At 59.7% G+C, this 19,327-nt stretch overlaps 3 protein-coding genes across 5 annotated transcripts; 1 reads left to right on the forward strand and 2 right to left on the reverse strand.

The window, feature by feature from the left end:
• Nucleotides 1-44: 44 nt before the first annotated feature.
• Nucleotides 45-13,307, forward strand: CIB3 (calcium and integrin binding family member 3). 2 transcript variants are annotated; one of them, XM_058657795.1, is made up of 6 exons: nt 45-119; nt 9,531-9,565; nt 11,048-11,159; nt 11,490-11,637; nt 12,025-12,220; nt 13,250-13,307. In XM_058657795.1, exons 2-6 carry the CDS (start codon nt 9,561-9,563, stop codon nt 13,269-13,271), a joined length of 483 nt encoding a protein of 160 aa, XP_058513778.1. In that variant the 5' UTR covers nt 45-119; nt 9,531-9,560; the 3' UTR covers nt 13,272-13,307. The 2 variants fall into 2 exon arrangements, with proteins under 2 accessions (XP_058513778.1, XP_004595613.2); XM_004595556.2 differs by lacking the exon at nt 45-119 and adding an exon at nt 9,151-9,201.
• Nucleotides 1,509-2,933, reverse strand: FAM32A (family with sequence similarity 32 member A). Its single transcript, XM_004595555.3, has 4 exons — nt 2,781-2,933; nt 2,559-2,700; nt 1,913-1,966; nt 1,509-1,642 (listed from the first exon to the last, which is right to left on the reverse strand). Exons 1-4 carry the CDS (start codon nt 2,852-2,854, stop codon nt 1,574-1,576), a joined length of 339 nt encoding a protein of 112 aa, XP_004595612.2. The 5' UTR covers nt 2,855-2,933; the 3' UTR covers nt 1,509-1,573.
• A 1,104-nt stretch (nt 13,308-14,411) lies between the features above and the next one.
• On the reverse strand, nt 14,412-17,640 carry HSH2D (hematopoietic SH2 domain containing). Of its 2 annotated transcripts, none has more exons than XM_058657790.1 (5): nt 17,496-17,640; nt 16,372-16,461; nt 16,010-16,178; nt 15,331-15,462; nt 14,412-15,099 (listed from the first exon to the last, which is right to left on the reverse strand). In XM_058657790.1, the coding sequence occupies exons 1-5, from the start codon at nt 17,618-17,620 to the stop codon at nt 14,581-14,583; spliced, it is 1,035 nt and encodes a 344-aa protein (XP_058513773.1). In that variant the 5' UTR covers nt 17,621-17,640; the 3' UTR covers nt 14,412-14,580. The 2 variants fall into 2 exon arrangements, with proteins under 2 accessions (XP_058513773.1, XP_004595884.2); XM_004595827.2 differs by having other exon boundaries at nt 15,331-15,465.
• Nucleotides 17,641-19,327: the final 1,687 nt, after the last annotated feature.

The following is a 19,327-nucleotide window of genomic DNA, read 5'->3' on the forward strand; positions in this document are numbered from 1 at the left end:
GTCCTCGGAGCCGGGGCAGAGGGGCGGGAGCCCGGCTGGACCCTCCATCATCAGGAGGACCCCACAGCGGAGGGGGGAGAGCTTCAAACAGTTCCTGGAAGAATGGATTTCCAAGACAGGTTTATTCTGGTGCAAAAGAAATTTTGTCTTAAAAATGTAATGGAGACTGTGCGAAATGAAAAAAAAAAATTGTGCATGGATCTCATACATGTTTGGCACCAAAATACAACTTTTAAAAAGGCTTTTCCGTTCGCTGGTTCACTCCCCAAGTGGCTGCAGTGGCCGGTGCTGTGCCGATCTGAAGCCAGGAGCCAGGAGCCTCTCCTGGGTCTCCCATGCAGGTGCAGGGTCCCAAGGCTCTGGGCTGTCCTCCACTGCTTTCCCAGGCCACAGGCAGGGAGCTGGATGGGAAGTGGAGCAGCCAGGCATCCCAGCTGCTTGGGCCACCACAGCAGCCCCCTTAAACTCCTTTTTAAAAACTTTAAATTTTTTTGATGTTTTTGAAATGCACTGTGTATGCACAAGCCGCCTGCCTGTCACTTGCCTTTTAAGCTTCCCTCCTTCTTTGGGGGTTTTGCACTTTTAATATATCCTGTGTTAAGACAGAAACATGATGGCTACAAAGTCCGGAAGAGAGCGGACACCTCGCAGGAAAAATGGCACCCTGGACTTCAGTCCCCAGGGCGAGTGAGCACTGACCAGGGCACCGTGCCCACAGGAGGGGGCGGGAAACCTGGAGGGCCGGATTGTGCCCGCCGTACTCGGGCTTCTGTCCCCAGCTTACAGCAGAGCTGACGTGGGCCTCCTGTGCACCGGGCACAGCAGGATAGCAGGCCCCGCCACACGCCCATCAGACACCCAGACTCGTACCCTACCCCAGGCGGGCACTCCTGTTCTTGTCCCCGCGCTGAGAGAAGTGCCCACTACTCGCCCTCCCTTCACCCGCCATCAATTAGACACTGAGTTGTACTTTGTACTTAACGCCCTCCTTTGCTTTATTGGGCGGCTTTCGGGGCGGCCGCCTCGCAGGGCCTGGCCCTCTCCCAGCACCATGGTGGCCGATGCTGCTCAGGGCATGCCCGCTGCGGCCCAGGGCCCTCCCCAAAGTGTCCCGAGGCAGGGATGCCCACCGGCCCCACTCTGATCCGAGCTGGGCACGCTGTGGCCTCTGGCTTTCCGGGGGGAGGGTGCTGTGCTCGGTGAGTGACGTCGGGCCTGGCAGGAGGAAGCGTGCTGGCTGGGGGACTTGGGCCGGGAGAGGGGCAGGTGGTGGCCCTGGTGCCCAGGCTGGCTCGCTGGGCTGGGGCAGAGCAAGCTGCTGGAAGGCCCCAGAAGAGGCTGAGCCACAGGAAGCCCGGAAGGCCAGGCATGCGGTGTGGGAGTCCCCATCACGTCGGGCGCAGTGGATCATCCCAAGGGAAACAGACCCCTGTTGCCCCCCACACAGGGCGCGGTCCCATCCTCCATGTGGGACCAGACCCCATAATCACACAGGCACAGGCTCATCTTTAATGCAGAGCCAGGATGAGGGGCGCGAGATGGGGCACGGCCGACAGGACGGCCACACTGGCGGCTACTTGGTCCAGCTGACTTTGGGTATGTCGTAGTGCTCCGTGAGCGTGTCCAGGTGCCTGTTGAAGTCCTGGGGGCCAAGGAGAAAGCTGGCGTCGGCACACAGCCCACAGGGAGCCCACAGCCTCTGCCCGCCTCTAGCTGCACCCCACCAGGCCTCGGATGCCGCCTCTTTCCGCAGGGCCCCTCCCTGGACACCCCCGCCCTGGCCCCCCACCCGGCCGCACCTCCACTCTCTGCTTGTGGGTCTTCGCTGCACCCCACCAGCCACCTGGATGCCAGGTGTCCCTGCAGGGCTCCTCCCTGGACACCCCCGCCCTGGCCCCCCACCCGGCCGCACCTCCACTCTCTGCTTGTGGGTCTTCGATGCCTTCTTCAGGATCCGTTCCATTTGCTGGCAGGGAGAGCAGAAGCGGGTGTCACAGCCAGGCTGCCCCAGATGCGCCCTGGCCCAGCAGGAAGGGCACAGCTCGGCCGCGCGCTGCCCCTCTCGCTCAGATGCCACACGGAGCACCTCCCCTGGGCCAGTGTCACTGCGAGGTCTCCTCCAGCCCCACTGCACCCCGACACCTGCAGCCGGGCCTCCCCCGGCCCCACTACACCCCGACACCTGCAGCCCGGCCTCCCCCGGCCCCACTGCACCCCGACACCTGCAGCCCGGCCTCCCCCGGCCCCACTGCACCCCAACACCTGCAGCCCGGCCTCCCCTGGTCCCTCCCAGGTCTCCCCCAGCCCCACTGCACCCCAACACCTGCAGCCCGGCCTCCCCTGGTCCCTCCCAGGTCTCCCCCAGCCCCACTGCACCCCAACACCTGCAGCCCGGCCTCCCCTGGTCCCTCCCAGGTCTCCCCCAGCCCCACTGCACCGACACCTGCACCCGGCCTCCCCTGGTCCCTCCCAGGTCTCCCCCAGCCCCACTGCACCGACACCTGCACCCGGCCTCCCCGACCTCTCTCCGCCCGCCTTCCTCGCGGGCCCCGCCTCACCCGCTTCTCCTGCATCTTCTCGAAGGCCGCCTGCGCCGGCGTCCGCTTGTCCAGGCAGCGCCGCTTCTCCTCCTCGTTCTTCTTGCTCGTGCCCATAGCTTCTAGAAGCTTCGCCTTGTCTTTGTCTTTCTTCTTCTTCTTCCTGGGAGGGCGCAGGGTAAGGAGCCGCCGCCGGGGAACGCGGGGCCGGCGGGCGAGAACCCGGCACGCGCTAGCACTCACCGCTTGGTCACGCCGAGCTCCGCGACGCCCTTCAGCTTCAGCGGTCCCTTCTGAACCTGCTCGTAGGCCTCCATGGCACCGGCGAGCGAGACGGACGCCGGAATGCCACACTTCCTGTTTGTAATCCGTATTTCCGCCCCGAACGCCGACTTCCTTCGTTTTGATTGGGAGGACGGGGCTTCACGCATGCGCTCTTTCGCGGCCAAAGGCGGGCCATTTCCGGTGTGGGGCGGGGCGAGGAGGCGGGCGCGTAGGCGTTCTAGACGTCGCCTTTCACGCCACACTTCCGCCTTTAGCGCCCACTGCTTGTTGGGAGACTTGAGGCCAAGGGTTCAAGTCCCATCTTTGCCACGTTGTTTTTGCAGGCCTGTGTGTCCTGCTCTCATTTATTGCCGACTTTGAAACCTTTGTATTCTTTTTTTAAAGATTTTTATTCATTTTATTACAACCAGATATACACAGAGGAGGAGAGACAGAGAGAAAGATCTTCCGTCCGATGATTCACTCCCCAAGTGAGCCGCAACGGGCCGATGCGCGCCGATCCGAAGCTGGGAACCTGGAACCCCTTCCTGGTCTCCCACGCGGTGCAGGGTCCCAAAGCTTTGGGCCGTCCTCAACTGCTTTCCCAGGCCACAAGCAGGGAGCTGGGTGGGAAGTGGAGCTGCCGGGATTAGAACCGGCGCCCATATGGGATCCCGGGGCTTTCAAGGCGAGGACTTCAGACGCTAGGCCACGCCGCCGGGCCCAAACCTTTGTATTTTTAAAAACATATTTTTTAAGATTTATTTATTCTTACTGAAAACACAGACTTACAGTGAAGAGAGACCTGCCCCACACGGAGACCTCTGTGTCCCCCATGGCCACTCTCGCATTCACACACCTGTGTAGCCACAATCAAGATCTAGAATATTCCATCACCCCTTGCAATTCTGTTTCCTTCGCCACTTAAGCCCCTCATCCTGTGGCAACACCTGAACTATACTCCATATTAGGCCGTGTGATAGCCTAGTGGCTAAATCCTCACTTTGCATGTGCCAGCATCCCATAGCGGCACCAGTTCTAATCCCGGCTACTCCACTTCCCCTCCAGCTCCCTGCCTGTGGCCTGGGAAAGCAGTGGAGGACGGGCCAAAGCCTTGGGACCCTGCACCCGCGTGGGAGACCTGGAAGAGGTTCCAGGTTCCTGGCTTCAGATCGGCTCAGCTCCAGCTGTTGAGGCCCTTGGGGCGTGAAGCAGTGCATAGATCTTTGTCTTTTCTCTGTAAATCTGCCGTTCCAATAAAAAGAACTCTTTAAAAGGAACCACCCGAAGTGTTCCTGGAGCTCAGTGCGCTCGGGCTTCCTGCTGTCGCCGTGTGTAACGCAGTCCTCATTTCGCTGGCTGTGCGTGCTTCCCTGTGTGACCCCGGCCAAGTCCCCTGGCCCCGAGCGGTCCCAGGGCCGGGTCCAGCGGGCAGCACTGCTGAACTGCCCGCGCGAGTCCTCTATCTGCAGGCTGGCGTTGTCTCTTGGCCAGGCTTCCGAGCCCTCCACTGCCCGAGGAGGTTTCCCCGAAACTACCTCCCTGGCTTCAAGGCTGCGAGAAACAAGCCATTGTCTGAAGCGTCTCTGGGAGACCGGGTCAGCCATGATAATGGAAAGGCAGATTTTACAGAGAGAAGTAAAGAAAGATCTTCCACTGCTGGTTCACTCCCCAAGGGGCCGCAATCGACGGAGCTGAGTTGATCCGAAGCCAGGAACCAGGAGCCTCTTTTGGGTCTCCCACACAGGTGCAGGGTCCCAAGGTTTTGGGGCATCCTCTGCTATCCCCAGGGTGATGTCTGCTCTGTTCTTTCCTGCACGTGGCTTTCTCGCTCAGCAGTGTGTATAACCAAGGTGCACCCGCCCCTCACCTCCACGACTGGCCATGACAAGCCGGTGCCCTGTCAGAGTCCACGCCTGATGGTTACCACGGTAATGGGAGGAGGGCCGAGTTGGCCTCCAACCAAACCCTGGTGAAACCACCATTGCACCAATGAGGGGCACGAACCCACCATCCCCCCACCAAAGAAAGGCCGAGGCGACCCCCATTTCGGTTTCCATGTCAAGGGGAGTTTAAAAGGCCCCTGCGTGTCTCTTCCGAGCGCTTCTTCCACTGAAAAAGCTCTGTTCTTCACATCTTTCTCCTGCGTGGAGAACGGAATCCCCTGACCGTGGTTCCCTGAAATAAAGCCCACCTAAATTCTTCTATGTTCGGCCAACAACACCCACACACCTTCACCAGCTTGGCCAGCGGCCTGGCTCCAAGGCAGCCAAGCCGCTGGACGCTGGGCTGGGAACGTTGCAGCCTCGGATCTCAGGCAGGCATTGCCCCGGGTTCTCCTAGGAGAGAGAGAGGGGATTGAGGGAGGTAGAAGCCGAACCCAGCTGCCCAGCTACAGGACGCAGGACGCCAACAGGATGCCAGCAGGAGGCCAGCAGGGCACCTTGCTCCGTCTCCCCAGCAGGGGGCAGCACGCCAGCGCCCTGTTCTGCACCCACGCACTTGCCTCTTGCAGGGTCCTGCTGGCTCAAGGGAGCAGTCAGGGCTTCCCTGGGAAAACGCAGGGGTCCCTCCTGGTGGCGCGGAGTCAGAGAGGGATGGGACAGCTCAAGGGGCAAGCCTGCACCCCCCAGGCCCACGAGATAAGATAGAAGAGCTCTCAGCACTTCCAATGGCTGACTATCTATCCGCAAGAAAAATGGATTTCTCTATTTGGAAGGCGGAGAGGAGGAGAGCTGGAAAGATCTTCCACCTGCTCAGAGCTGGGCCAAGCTCAAGCCAGGAGCCAGTACCACGGTTTGGGATGTGCTGCGTGGGTGCAGGGCCCGAGCACCTGCGCCGGGTCAGGCTACAAACCAGGAGCTGGACTGGAAGTGGAGCAGCTGGGGCTGAACCAAAAGTTCATATGTGGTGCTAGCGTTGTGGGCACTGGCTTAACCAGATACACTATAGCATTGGCCCCCCATTTTTTAAAAAAATATTACCATTAGAGAAACTGGCAAAATAGTGCAGATTGAGTGAAGTCTAGAGTTTGCTCAATACTGATGTGGGAAGTGGCGATTGCATCCCAGTGGGTTGAACAGCTGCTTGGGTAGCTGTCTCCCCATAGCAGAATGCTGGTTCAAGTCCCAGCTGCTCTGCTTCTGGGAGGGGCCGTTGCCGTGGCGCCACACATTCAACATCTGCTGGCCAGGCCGTGTCGCACACAGGAGGAAGCGGTGACCACCAAGGTGGCCTCGGTTCTCATCTCACGCACACGAGTTTCCGCCCGGGCAGAAGTGTGAGTGGAGCAAGACGCGATTAAATGGCAAACCTCCTGAGTCCGGAAGATGCATCAAAGGGGGACTTGTGAGCACAGTGCAGGGGGGCAGACGGACAGGTCAGGATTAGCCAGAGATCCGGGGTGGGCACCCTGCTCCTGATCAGACACGAAAAATAAAAACAGAACAAAACAAACCTCCCGAAGGGGGAGTGGAATGGGGAGAGAGAGAGAGAGAGAGTTCACTGACATGTGCAGGACCCAGGCTGGAGTGTGGGTCATTCAGACCAGGGCATCACACTTACCAGTTTTGTTTGTTTTTGTGTGAGCCAGGGATGGGAGCAGACTCGGCAGAGTTCAGGCTGCAGCACCTGCGCGTGAGAGTCGGAACTGGGGGTGAGCCGGGACAAGCCAGGCTGCAGCATCCGATGGCCAAGGCCAAAAAAGGCCCTGGGCATGAGCAGGGTCCGGGCAACCATGGCACGCACAAATCTGTGCCTGGGAACGGGCCTGGGAGGAAAGCTCAGGGGAATAGCCCAGCTATGTTATGGTTCCCACTGGTGAACGTGAGAGCCAGAACTGGGGCACTGCTCCGGGCTGGATATGACTGCTGTGTCCCTCGGCATGAGTTTGGACTGGGTCCTGGGGCACCAGCCTGGGCTAGACTCCAGCATACACTGGTGCTTGTGAGAGCCAGGGTGGGTGTAGAACAGGCTGGGCTAGGTCACGGCTCCCACTGGGCCAAGTGTGAGCTGTGTCAGGGCGTGGACCTGGTGTGGCTGGGCTGCAACACCCAACAGTAAGAAATGAATGGGTGTGGGCTGCTTGGGCAAGGACACTGTTCTTGCCAGGACAGGAAGTGGACTAAGTCCATCTGGGCCAAGGACCCGCTGGCGTGTGTGAGATCCACCGCTAAGAAGAGACCTGGTAGAGGAGCCTGGGGGACTGCTCTGTCAGGATGAGGTCCCTACAGGCGAGTGTAGGCACCGCGGCGGGGAGCAGCCCAGACCAGGCCAGGTTACAGTACCTGTCAGTACCATGTGGCTCAGGTCTGGGGGCGGGCCGGGTTGGGCCAGTCCGTAGCACCCACTGGCAGATCTGAGAACCACAATTCAGACTCCAACACCGGAGAGCTCACATTAGAGCCGGGACTGCGGGGTGGCCAAGCTGTGCTAGGCTGCAGCACCCACCAGCATGAGCTGGAACTGGGGGGCAGGCCAGGTCAGGCCAGGCTGCAGCACCCACCAACACAGGTGAGACTTGGGTGGGGGGCAGTGAGTCCAGTAGGGGGGCAGTATGCCCCCTCCCTCCCCCGCTGGGCCACTGTACCCACTGGTGAGCATGAGAGGGGACTCGGGGCAGACCAGGCTGGGCAGGGCTACAACACCTGTTGGCCTGAATGTGAATTGGGTTAGGGGAGAGCCAGGCTGGGCTGACCTACCAGTGCAGGCATGAACCAGAATAAAGGCAGGCTGGTTGGGCTTTGCCACAGCATCAGCTGGCAAGTGCTGGAACTGGGGTCAAGTCCTATCACGTTGGCCTGCAGAACCACCTTGAGAGTGGGCCTAGTAGGGAAACTGTGGGCTCCTCTCTGATAGGCTGCAGCTCCCACTGGTGAGCATGAGAACCAGGGCTGGGCACAGGCCTGGCTGGACAGGTGATGGCACAGCACAGGCTGGCATGAGTGTGGACTGAACAGTGCGGTCGGGTGGGCTGAACTAGGCTCCAATGCCCATTGATGGATATGACAGCTGAATGGGATGTGGGACAGACTGGACAGTCAGCTGCACACACAGGAAAGCACAGGAGCCAGGACTGGGGGCAGGCCTCGTGTGGGGTATCGGGGGTCGCTCTGACTAGGCTGTGTGCAGCTCCTGCTGGTGTATGCGAGGGCTGAGTTGCGGTGGGCAGAGTTAGGCTGGGCTGCAGCATCCATTAGTTTATGTAAGAGATGAGGCTGGAGACAGAACTGACCCAGCAACTGCAACCACCAGTGTGTGCATAGGGTGATGTGGGTGATGGACTGAGCCGGACTCTGCACTGGCTGGCACACACAGGAGTCAGCTCTGGGGTCACTGCAGATGAGGCTTCTTTGGGGATCCCCCCAACTGAAGCACTGGACTCAGAACTCCAAACACGGGGAGAATGGCAGGATCCGTGGTCTGTCGTGGAGCATGTATGTCAGAACTGGGATTTCTTGGCGGCTTAGACAGAACAGTGGGTGGCGTGCCCAGATGCACACTGGAGCCCTCCGAGGACATCTGGTACCATAACAGAGGAAGGAGGGCAGAACAAATTGGTCAGTTACCCCCAGCCAAACAATGACAGCAAACATCTGGGCGAAGAGAAGCTTGGAGATGGACTATGTCAGCCAATGGAACTTGCAGGATTCCCTCATCCTTGGATTGGCTGCTCCACTTCCCACCCAGCTCCCTGCCTGTGGCCTGGGAAAGCAGTGGAGGACGGCCCAAAGCCTTGGGACCCTGCACCCACGTGGGAGACCCAGAAGAAGCTCCTGGCTCCTGGCTTCAGATCGGCTCAGCACCAGCTGTTGCAGCTACTTGGGGAGTGAATCAGTGGATGGAAGATCTTCCTCTCTGTCTCTCCTCCTCTCTGTAAAACTGCCATTCCAATAAAAATAAATAAATCTTATTTTTTAAAAAAGAGAGAGAGCCAGCTGGGAGACCGAAACTCGTGTCATATCCAGCTCACTGCGACTTAGAAAGGGCAGGCGGTTAGGCCAAGGCCACAGAACTGAGAGGGGCTGGACTGTTGGGCGCCCCGCAGCCTCTCTGCCTGGGGCCTGAGTCCTGGCGGTGGCAGCTTTGGCCCTCAGACTGGTGCTGTGTGACCTCCCGGAGCCCTGCTCTCCACCCGTGGACAAAACCAGGCTTCTGTCCAGGGTGCTAAGCTGTAACCTGAGTCACCTCACACCCCCGGGACTGTGGGGTGACAGGGTGGGTGGGCAGGTGACAGCCAGGGCAGAACTATTTGCCCATACACTGGTGCCCAGCTGCCCGGGCACTGCGGACGGCACCCAAAGAGTGGGGACGTGGCACGGAGACAGAAGTCGGGGTGGCAGGCCTGGATATGGGCAACAAACAGACGGTCTTCACCCCGCAGCAGCTGGAGGAGTTCCAGGTAGGGCCAGGAGTAGGGCTGATGGCACATCTACACATAGGCACAAAGGCAACTGTGTCTAGGTGTGCAGCTGGCACAGGTGCGTAGCGGAATGCTGGTGCAGGTACGAGGTGGGATGCTAACACAGGTGTGAAGTGGATGCTAACACAGGTGTGTGGTTGAATCCCAGCGCAGGTGCACAGCAGGATCCCGGCGCATGTGTGGATGGGTGGAGGGAGGGCGCGCAGGGGCCGTGTGTGCAGGGTGGGCTTGAGGGAGCCAGACCAGCAGGCACGGTTCCTCACGGCAGGACCCGGGGGGCTGAGCTGACAGCATCTGTCTGCCCACAGGACTGCACCTTCTTCACCAGGAAGGAGATCATGAGGTCAGTACACGGAGGAAGAGAGGCAAGCTGCAGGCTGGAGGCCTTTCTGGAAACAGAGGTGCTGAGGGCAGTGGTGGGGACAGCGGGTGGGGGGACAGCGGGGAGACGAGGCCAGCAAGTGATGCTGCTACAGCTGCTGAGACTTGACTTCCTCCCAGGGGCACAGGAAGCCGTGGTGGGTGTGTGGGCTGGGGGTCAGCCAGATGCCCCGCCCTGACCCTGTCCTGGGGCACAGACAGCCGTGGTGGGTGTGAGATGTGTGTGAGCTGGATGTCCCACCCTGCCCTGCCTCGGAGAACCTGGGACTGGGAGCTGGGGTGTGGGGTGACAAAAGTAGGGGGTAGAGGCCACAAGGCTTTGCAGGACCCTGACAGGAGCCCAGCAGATAGGCATGGAGGGGCCAGTTCAGCCTGTGGAGTAAGGAGGTGTTGGGGAGAGGGCTTGTTGGCATTGTCCAGAGGTCCTAGCCCACGAACTTGGAGCCATTGAAACCCAAGCTGGCACTGGGGGTTCGACCGCAGGGTAAGCGTGGCCAAGGCCCCACTCACTGTGGGTGCAGGAAAATTTATAATTAATGGGCACACCTCTCACCCACACAGGTTCCATTGTCTGGGTGAGGACAGCTCAAGCTGGAAGGGGGGCTGTCACAATGGATCAGGTTACCCATGGGGAACCGGGGCCCACACAGGGGCTGACCTGAGGGGGTGCTGACCCCTTAGGGCTGAGCCCTGGGAGCTGAGCCCTGGGGCAAGAGGCATGGAGCCCCAAGGTGTTGGAAGGTTGATGGTTCATCTGTCCTGGTGAGAGAGAGATAGAGAGAGAGAGAGAGAGAGAGAGAGAGAGAGAGACTGACTCAGGGCTGCCAGACACCCAAGGCTGGGAGGTTTCCAGAGATGACCCAGCTAGGGCATGGTGCAATCTAGCCTGAATTCCAGGTGCCCACAGCACCGGGGAGGTGTGTGGTGGGCTCCCAGTGCGGGTGGGATCCCGGTGCGGGTGTGGTGGGATCCCGGTGCGGGTGTGGCGGGATCCTGGTGCGGGTGTGTGGTCAGATCCTGGTTAGGGACGTGATGAATCCCAGTGTAGCGTGTGCAAAGATGAGCCCCCTGGGATACTGCCATGAGGTGAGTGCTTTGGCAGGAGCACTGGCCTTCCCAGCTGTTGAGCTAGTTCCTGCTGTTCTTTGAAGTGCCGTGGGGATGTGTCCTCCTGTTAGAACTAGAGGGAAGGAAGCGCCATCGGAGAAGCATGGACCCTCCCAAAGAGACACTAGGTGTCCTCGGGGGTGTGTGACAGCCTTCTTCGAGACCTCCAACAGTGCCGGTCAGCTGCTGGTGCTCGCTCCCTGGTCACTAGCCCCTCAGGCTCTCCCTCCAGGGGCAGTTAGGCTGCTGCCTCCATGGGCCTGAGGCCCAGGCCCTAACCTGCTGACTCCTGGGGACTCAGCATCTTCCAAGGCCTCCCCCAACACCTTCTTTTCAGACTGTTCTACCGCTACCAGGACCTGGCCCCGCAGCTCGTCCCGCTGGATTACACCAACAGCCCAGATGTCAAGGTGCCCTACGAACTCATTAGCACCATGCCTGAGCTAAAGGTACAACTTGGGGGGGGTGTTGTGGGCCGGGAGGCCCAGCCCCGGTGTATGGTGGGTGGTGAGGCCGAGCTCAGGTCTTCATCTTGCAGCCCAACACGCCCTACGTAGGATGCCCTCAGTTGCTCCACAGCCAATAGAAAGCGAGTCCCGCCCATCCACACTGGTCCAAAAATCCCAGGCAGCCCTGGATTGGTCAGTTGGAGTCACGTGTGACATGGCAGAGCCAATCACAGTGGCTGAGCGGACGGCCCTCTAGAGGAGGGTGAGACCCTGTGCATCCCAGGAGCTAGCCAGCCAAGGATGGCCTCCCTGTCTCTGACTGGTCCCCAGGACAACCCCTTCCGCCAGAGGATCGCCCAGGTTTTCTCCGAGGACGGGGACGGCCACATGACCTTCAACAATTTCCTGGACATGTTTTCTGTGATGAGTGAGATGGCCCCGCGTGACCTCAAGGTCTACTATGCTTTTAAGATCTACGGTGGGTGTGCACCCTGGGGAGCAGGGAGTTAGGATGCTCATAGAGGAATTAGGGTGCTTAGAACATGGCAGCCGCCGAGTGGCCATTGGATGTGTGGTGTAGTGGACACAAGCGTAGGATGTTAAGAGGAGTCTTAGCTACTTCAGGAGCCACTGCATGGGGCAGCCAAAGTCAGGGGGTTTTAAACTCTCATCCTGCAATCGGATTCAGAGACATAACAGCACAAAGTTTCCATGCATTCACTTCCTTAAATGCAAGAGGCAGGAAGGGGGCTGCCGGAGCCCAAAGTTTTCCTGTAGTTAACTAACCTAGCACAGTAGGCGGCAGGAGGGGCCAGGTGCGTGCCAGGAGCCACGTCCCACCTGCTGGTCGTTACCTCCCCTGCAGACTTCAACAATGACGACTATATCTGTGCCTGGGACCTGGAGCAGACGGTGACGAGGCTGACCCGGGGTGAGCTGAGCGCAGAGGAGGTGAGCCTGGTGTGTGAGAAGGTGCTGGATGAGGCCGACGGGGACCAGGACGGGCGGCTCTCCCTGGAGGACTTCCAGAACATGATGTTACGGGCGCCTGACTTCCTCAGGTGACAGACAGCTGGCGCTCACGGCTCCATGGGCTTTGACACTGAACGGACTGCGTCGCTGGACTTGGCAGCCCTGTTACGGGGTGGGCAGGGCAGGGCAGGTGGAGAATTCAAACCCAGTACTGCCAGGCTGATGGGGAGAGGGGTGGTGGGCCATGAATCAGCACAGTGATGGCCACAGGACTTGATGTGAGCAAAGATTTTTTTTAATTTATTTATTTTCAATAGGAAGGTCAGATTTACAAAGAGAAGGAGAGACAGAAACATCTTCCATTCATTGATTTATTCCCAAAATGGCTGCAACAGCTGGTGCTGAGCCGATCTGAAGTCAGGAGCCAGGAGCTTCTTCTGGGTCTCCCACGTGGGTGCAGGGTCCCAAGACTTTGGGCCGTCCTCGACTGCTTTCCCAGGCCACAGGCAGGGAGCTGATGGGAAGTGGAGCAGCTAGGACTCTAACTGGTGCCCAGAGGTTTGTTAATCCCAGCACTTACAGGGGGAGGATTAACTAATTGAGCCATCTTGTGTGTCCCACCCCCCACACATGCCCCTTTACCCTCACTGCAACCCCGGGAGGGAAGAGCAGTTGCAACCCTGTTTTACAGAGGAGTAAACTGAGACTGAGCCAGGGGCTGCTAGCAGCTTGGGGGTCCCACAACATGTTGAGGAGGGGCTGAGCCGTCCACTCCAACCCAAAGCCACACCTGTTTCTCCACCCCACATGATGCACCTGGTCTGGTCTGAGTGGATAGCTGCCCTGGATAGCTCAGGTGCATGGTCTCCCTGTGGGAGACCCGGATGGAGCTCCTGGCTCCTGGCTGCAGCCTGGCCCAGCCCCAGCTGCTGAGGGCACCTGTGGATGGAAGATGGGGTGTGTCTTTCCAATAGCTTCAATCAATAGCACTTTCAACCCACTTGATTTTCTCCTAAGTGTCTTGGGGTAGGGGGTGTCCGTCCTCCCACATGGTTCCCTGCCCACTTCAGGGGCACCCCTACAGGCCACACTGACGGCTCTCTTCTCTTCGCACACAGCACCTTCCACATCCGCATCTGAGGCCGTGGAGCTCTGCTCTTGCCGGGTTTCGGGGAGTCCATTCAGGTCCCGGAGAGGGAGCCTGCTGGGAGGATGTGGCTTCCTGGCGGGATGGACGGAGGAGGGCTGGATTCCCACCTGTCTGCCTGTGCTGTGCGGCTCGGGGCCAGGAGCTCCACATTATTTACCTGGCTGTCCTCCCTCTGGCAGCCCCCGTCTGCCACCATGGCAAATGTGTGCCTTTCAGCTTTCTGCTCCTGCTCCCGTCCCTACCCTGCTATAAATAAAACAACAACAGAAAAGACGTGCCGGCGTCCAGATTTCTCTACACTGTGAAGGTGGGAGATGGCTCCTTGGACACCTGGCCCCGCCCACAACGCTGAGCCCCACCCTCTGACACCTGGCCCCGCCCACAATGCTGAGCCCCCACCCTCTGACACCTGGCCCCGCCCCTCATCTCTTGAGTCCCTTGACCTACACCCTGGTGGTGGCCGTGACATCATGACCACCACAGCAGGGCCGTGCCATGATGTCATTGGCCGGGATGATGACAGGAAAGCCCGCCTGTCCCCATCAGCTGCCTGTGGCGTCCAGGGAGTAGTCACCCCTTCACCTTGCAGTCATTAGCAGGGGTACACCTGGAATCCAGGTTCACCTCCTTCCAGATCCTTCCAGAACCATCTGTGGCCCCTGCACCCTCAGGGCAGACCTGATAGAGTTCCAGTTCTTGGCCCCAGCCCTGCCTGTGGGCTTTGGGGAGTGAACCCAGCAGGTTCAAACAAGCATTCATAAATAAGTTTTTAAAAATATTTTTGTTGGAAAGGTGAAGTTATAGAGAGAGGAGAGAGGTCTTCCCTCTGCTGGTTCACTCCCCAAGTGGCCACAGTGGCTGGAGCTGAGCTGATCAGGAGCCAGGAGCTTCTTCAGGGTCTCCCACGCCATTAGCAGGAAGGTGAATGGGAAGTGGAGCAGCTGGGACACGCACTGGTGCCCATATGGGATGCTGGCACCGTAGGCGGGAGCTTAGCCTAGTACAACATGACACCGGCCCTTATTAAGTACATTTTATGATGTATTTTTGATCACTGGCAAGCGTGAACCCACAGGTGCAGGACCTACTGACAGGAGAAGCGGCTGTCAGTGGAGCATCTTGGCCAGCAGGCACGCACAGCAGGTGCCCTCAGCCAGTGGCACCATGAGTGAGTTCTGTCCATTGAGATGGCCAGCTGCTGCCTGGCCCCCGCCCCAACACCTGCCTTACATCCCAGGCTCCTGGGCACTGGTGCCCTTGTGTATGTGCTGGGGGCCCTGAGAGAGGTAGAATGACCCCTCAGCAGTACCCAGGGGCGAAGGGTGGTGGTTGGCGGTACTCCTCAGGGAGCCAGTCCTCTGGCTCTTGCGAGTCCTTCGGCTCCGACTTGGATGCATGCGAGGACAGGGCTCTGACCAGTGCACGGTGCCAGCCCCGGTCCCTGGTCGTGGCATCGCTGCAGCTTGAGGACCTGGTGACCTTCTCGGAGGAGACGGGTTTGTCTCTGCAGGGCTGGGAGTGGCTTCTAAGGAGTGAGGCCGGGCAGGAGTCCCTGCAGGAGGAGGAGGAGCTGTCCTGGTGCCCTTGGCTGGCCAGCCTGGCCCTGGGGTTCTGGGTCACCTCCGGTCGCCCGGCATCCCAGAGGGACGAGAGGCTGACGGCCGTGAGCTGGGCCTTCAGCTGCTGCTGGACCCTCTTGCCCGCCTGGGGCAGCATCTTGAGGTTCTTCCAGAGTCCGTGCCGTGTCTCCCCAAGGGCAGCTGGGGCTCCCTGCGTGGGTCCATGGTCCTTCTCAGCTGAGGGCCTTTTGTCCTTGGGCTGGAAAGCAACAGCCAGTGAGAGCTGGGGCTGTGGCACCTTGGCACCGTGTGTGTGGCCTCCTCCTCACCCTGTAGATCCCAGCTCTGACACCTCTTCCAGGAAGCCCTCCCACCTGCACCTGCTCCTCTGCGGTCCACCACTCCTGCCTGCTTCCCGTCCCCTGCCCTCTGCAGATGGATTCAGTCAATCATACCTCCTGGGTTCCTGTCCCTCCCCAAGGTCACATACCTCCTCAGGGGTGGTCCTCTGGCAGGGCGAAGATCTCTGGGGGTCCCAGGGGTCACGCATGGCACTACAGAGTTCCTCTGCCAGGGCACTGGAGTAAAGGAAGAGGTCTTCATAGTCCACATTTTCTGGATCCTTCTGGGAGGAGGGGGAAAGAGAGAGGCTGAGCTGGGGTCCTGGACAAACCCCTGTAAGGTCCCTGGGGGCTCCGGGACCTCCTGGGCCATGGCAGCTTCAGGGGACCTAGGTTCTACCCACAGCAGGTCTCAGGATGACAGGTCACACCCACTGAGCGGTACAGGCCCAGGCCACGCCCGTGGGGGGCCTGACAGGGCCTCATGGCCAGCCAAAAGTGACCCAGGCCATGCCCATGGGGACCTGATAGGGCCTGTGGCTAGCCAACAGTGCCAGCCTAGACCATGCCCACACTAGTCTGAAGGTAGAAAGACCACGCCCATCCAGCCTTATAAGGAATTGTTAGCTTCCTTGGGATTAAGCAGGGTTACCAGGACACTAGGGGAGTCCAGGAACCAGCAGGGGCCAGCAGGGACCATGGCTGAGCAGGGAGAGCTGAGAGTAGGGTACATGGGGCTGGAAATGGAGGACGCAGGGCCGGGAGCGGGGGACATGGGAGTGGGGCACACATGGCCAGGAGCAGGCTCCCTCCCTGGACAGTCCTCACCTGCCCACAGGGCTGGCTCAGCAGCTCTTCCCCGTGCCGCTGGACCGGGTTGTGCAGGTGGAACGCAACCAGGGCGTCCAACGAGGCGTGGGCCACCTCCTGGCCGGGGATGACGAAGCTCCCGTCTTCCAGTAGCTTGATCATCAGATGACGGCAGCAGCTCTCGGCTCTGCCAGGATGACCGGTGAGGGGGGCCCCCTTCCTGGGCAGCCGTGCCCCGGGGTCCCCAGCCTGTGACCCCCCGCCCCCCAGGAGCCTCCTGCACTGCCTTCACACCGAGTCAGCTCCCTCCTGGGTCCCTTGGGCTGCTCTCTCTCACTGTTGGCCACCTGCCCCAGCTGGGTACCCGTGCCCAGTCTCACCTGTAGGACAGTGTGTAGCCCACGTGGCTGTGGCTGACCCTAATGAGGAAGGAACCCAGCGGCTGAGACTCCAACAGATTCTCGGCGGCTCTGGGGAGCAGACGCAGGAATGAGGGTGCCACCATGTAATGCCCCCACACGTCCTACACTTCCGAGCAGCGTGGGTCACCTTGCAGTGCCCCACAAGCCCCTGAGGAGGGTCCTGCCCGCGCGTCATCCCACACACCCTGCTGCCCAGAGCTTGGTCGTTTTCCCAGCAGACAATCTCGGAGTGGCTTCTGACCTTGAACCAGACCGTCTCCTGCAGCGTCACACAGCCTCTGCCTCCTCCATTCACTGCACCTTCCAGGGGAGCTCATTAGCCCAGTGACCCAGGGGGAGAGCCCAGCCTGCTTTCCTTGAAGTCTCAGGGAACCCAAATCCCAGAGGAAGCGCAAAGGGACAGTTTGTTATTCTCTGAGCGATGCGGTAAAGCCGCGCTGTCGGGTCTGTTGGAGTTGGGTTCTACCGAGGAGGTGTGTTCCTTCTGCACACACACTATGCTCCCCCCGCCCCTCAGTAGGGACTGCAGAGGGACCTCGTCCCGTGCGGGTAGCCAGGGGAGAATGGCACAATGTGGGCGGCGTGCGCACCCTCGGGCTGCCAACGGGACACTGTGAATGATGGGCATGGACTCCATAGGTGCTTTTAAAAAAAGCAATCTCCCCTGACAGCTACTACAGGGTTCCCAGCGCCTTGGAGGGGCGGCCACGATAGTTCTGGGAGTCTGCCCAGCCCACTCCCCCCACGCCCAGCGTCCCCCAGCCCCCGTGGTGGTATTGGTGGCTTCCTTCGCCACTTCCTGCCTGCAGGGGAGGGGACAGCAATAAGTGCTCTTGTGGGTTTGTTTAGAGCGAGGCCCAGAGAGACGCAGAGCGTGAGGGGCAAGAAAGGCATGTTAGGTTTTGAGAGCAGCTGTGTTAGGGGGTGCAGTGGAAAGATGAGGTGCAGGGATGGGGGTCGCCGCATGCGCAGAGCCACACGACAGGATAGAGGACCAGGACCCAATCCTGGAACATGGCATTGCCCAGGGCTGGGGGAGACTCGCAACAGGGTGGGGGGGCAGGGTGTGGGTTTATCCTCACTCTCTTGAAATGGTCCCATGAAACCACTCAGGGATCCCGTCGCGGGTTAGCTGGCTCATCTGGGTGTGCACGAACCAGTCCAGTCGTGGAGGGAGCGGTGGGGGCAGCTTCCCAGCCTCTGTCATGGCTTCCCCAGGTCGGGAGCGAGAGGCTCAGCTTGGCTCAATTCTTGCAGCTTAGGGTGCTTCCTCCTTCAGGAACTCCTCCAGGGTGGACAGAAAGATGGATTCAATGTTGGCATGCATTGTTTGCCCACGTACCGTATGCTTTAAAATGATGTATTTTATGTATTTGAAAGGCAGAGTTAGAGAAAGATCTTGGTTTACTTCTCACGTGACCACAATGGCCGGAGCCAGGAGCCTTCTCTGGGTCTCCCACGCGGGTGCAGGGTCCCAAGGTTTTGGACCATCCTCCACTGCTTTGAACCTGTGACCATGGGCTGTGACCTGAGACTTGAACCTGTGGCCATGTGGGCTGTCTGCAAGCACACAGCTGGTGTCCGAAGCATTCACAGAAAAATGTGGATTTGAAACAACCGGGCATGGATCTCCAGCTTTGTGTGTGACATTGGAGGAGCAGACATAGGGACGGAATGGGCGCGTGAGCCCCCTGCTGCTCCTTGGCGCTGGCAGGACCCAGGCACCCAGCCAGGCATCCTCCTGGGGGCCGGTAACTCAGCTCCTCAGGCCGTCCCTGGCGGTGTGCGACAGGGTGTTTTGGCAGGAAGCAGACTTTCGTGTTGAGCCACAGCAGCACCCTACGCCGAACGCCAGCCGTAAGCTTCCATTTTCCATGACTTTTCTTGAGTGTGTGCAACTGTATTTTCATATAGTTAAGAATCTTCAAGAATCCAGTTGTGGGGTTGGCATGACGGCTCAGTGGCTAATCCTCCACCTGCAAGTGCCAGCATCCTACATGGATCCCGGTTCAAGTCCCGGCTGCTCCACTTCCCATCCAGCTCCCTGCCTGTGGCCTGGGAAAGCAGTGGAGGACGGCCCAGAGCCTTGGGACCCTGCACCCACCTGGGAGACCTGGAGGAAGCCGTTTGAGGAATGAACCAGTGCATAAAAGATCTTTCTCTCTCTCCTCTCTGTAAATCTGACTTTGCAGAAAAAATAAATCTTGGGAAAAAAAACCTAGTTATGATCTGGCCTGAGAGCACAAATTTAAAGAACTCCTATCCATCCTTGAAAACCCCATGGGAAAATGCCCTTCCTCCAGGCAGCCTGTGTTATCTCCGCCGTCAGACGACGACCAGGGCATCCACTAACTCCCCAAGCCTTCCTGCCCTGGCCTAGCCATGACCATGTGCGGTTGGAGTGGGTGGTGTGCCCGCCCAGCGCTGCCAGCTGGAAGCTGGTTCTATTTCTTCCCGCAGCCCTGCCTGCTGCTGGCCTGGCCCAGGGGGTGACCCGGGGTGCTGGCTGATGACCTGTGCAGGAATGTGTGAACTCAGTTCTTTAGCATTCGCCCCATTTAGCCCCCGATATTCTTGCTTTTCTCAGAATGCACTCTCCCCCCATCTGCCCAGGCTGTTCCCTGCCGCTGTGAGTTCACCTCCTCTGGGAAGTCCTCCCCTTTGGGTCCAGCCTGGCCCTCCTTGTGCCCGCCCTCCCTGGGGCCTGGGGCTCCGGGGCACGTACCTGGGAGACTCCCGGCCAGCCTGGGCCCTCCTCCGGCTGCACCGCGCCCCCAGCAGCGGCTGCCGGCAGGAGCCTGGGTTTCAGTTCAGGGTCTGTGCGTCAGCAGGGGCGTGGTTGCTCACCCCCTAGGCGGTTCCTGCTTCCTCCAGCAGGTGAGCCCGGAGGGCGGGCCCCACCACAGCTTCTGGG

The sequence above is a fragment of the Ochotona princeps genome, chromosome 33, assembly GCF_030435755.1.
Source record: "Ochotona princeps isolate mOchPri1 chromosome 33, mOchPri1.hap1, whole genome shotgun sequence".
NCBI lineage: Eukaryota > Metazoa > Chordata > Mammalia > Lagomorpha > Ochotonidae > Ochotona > Ochotona princeps.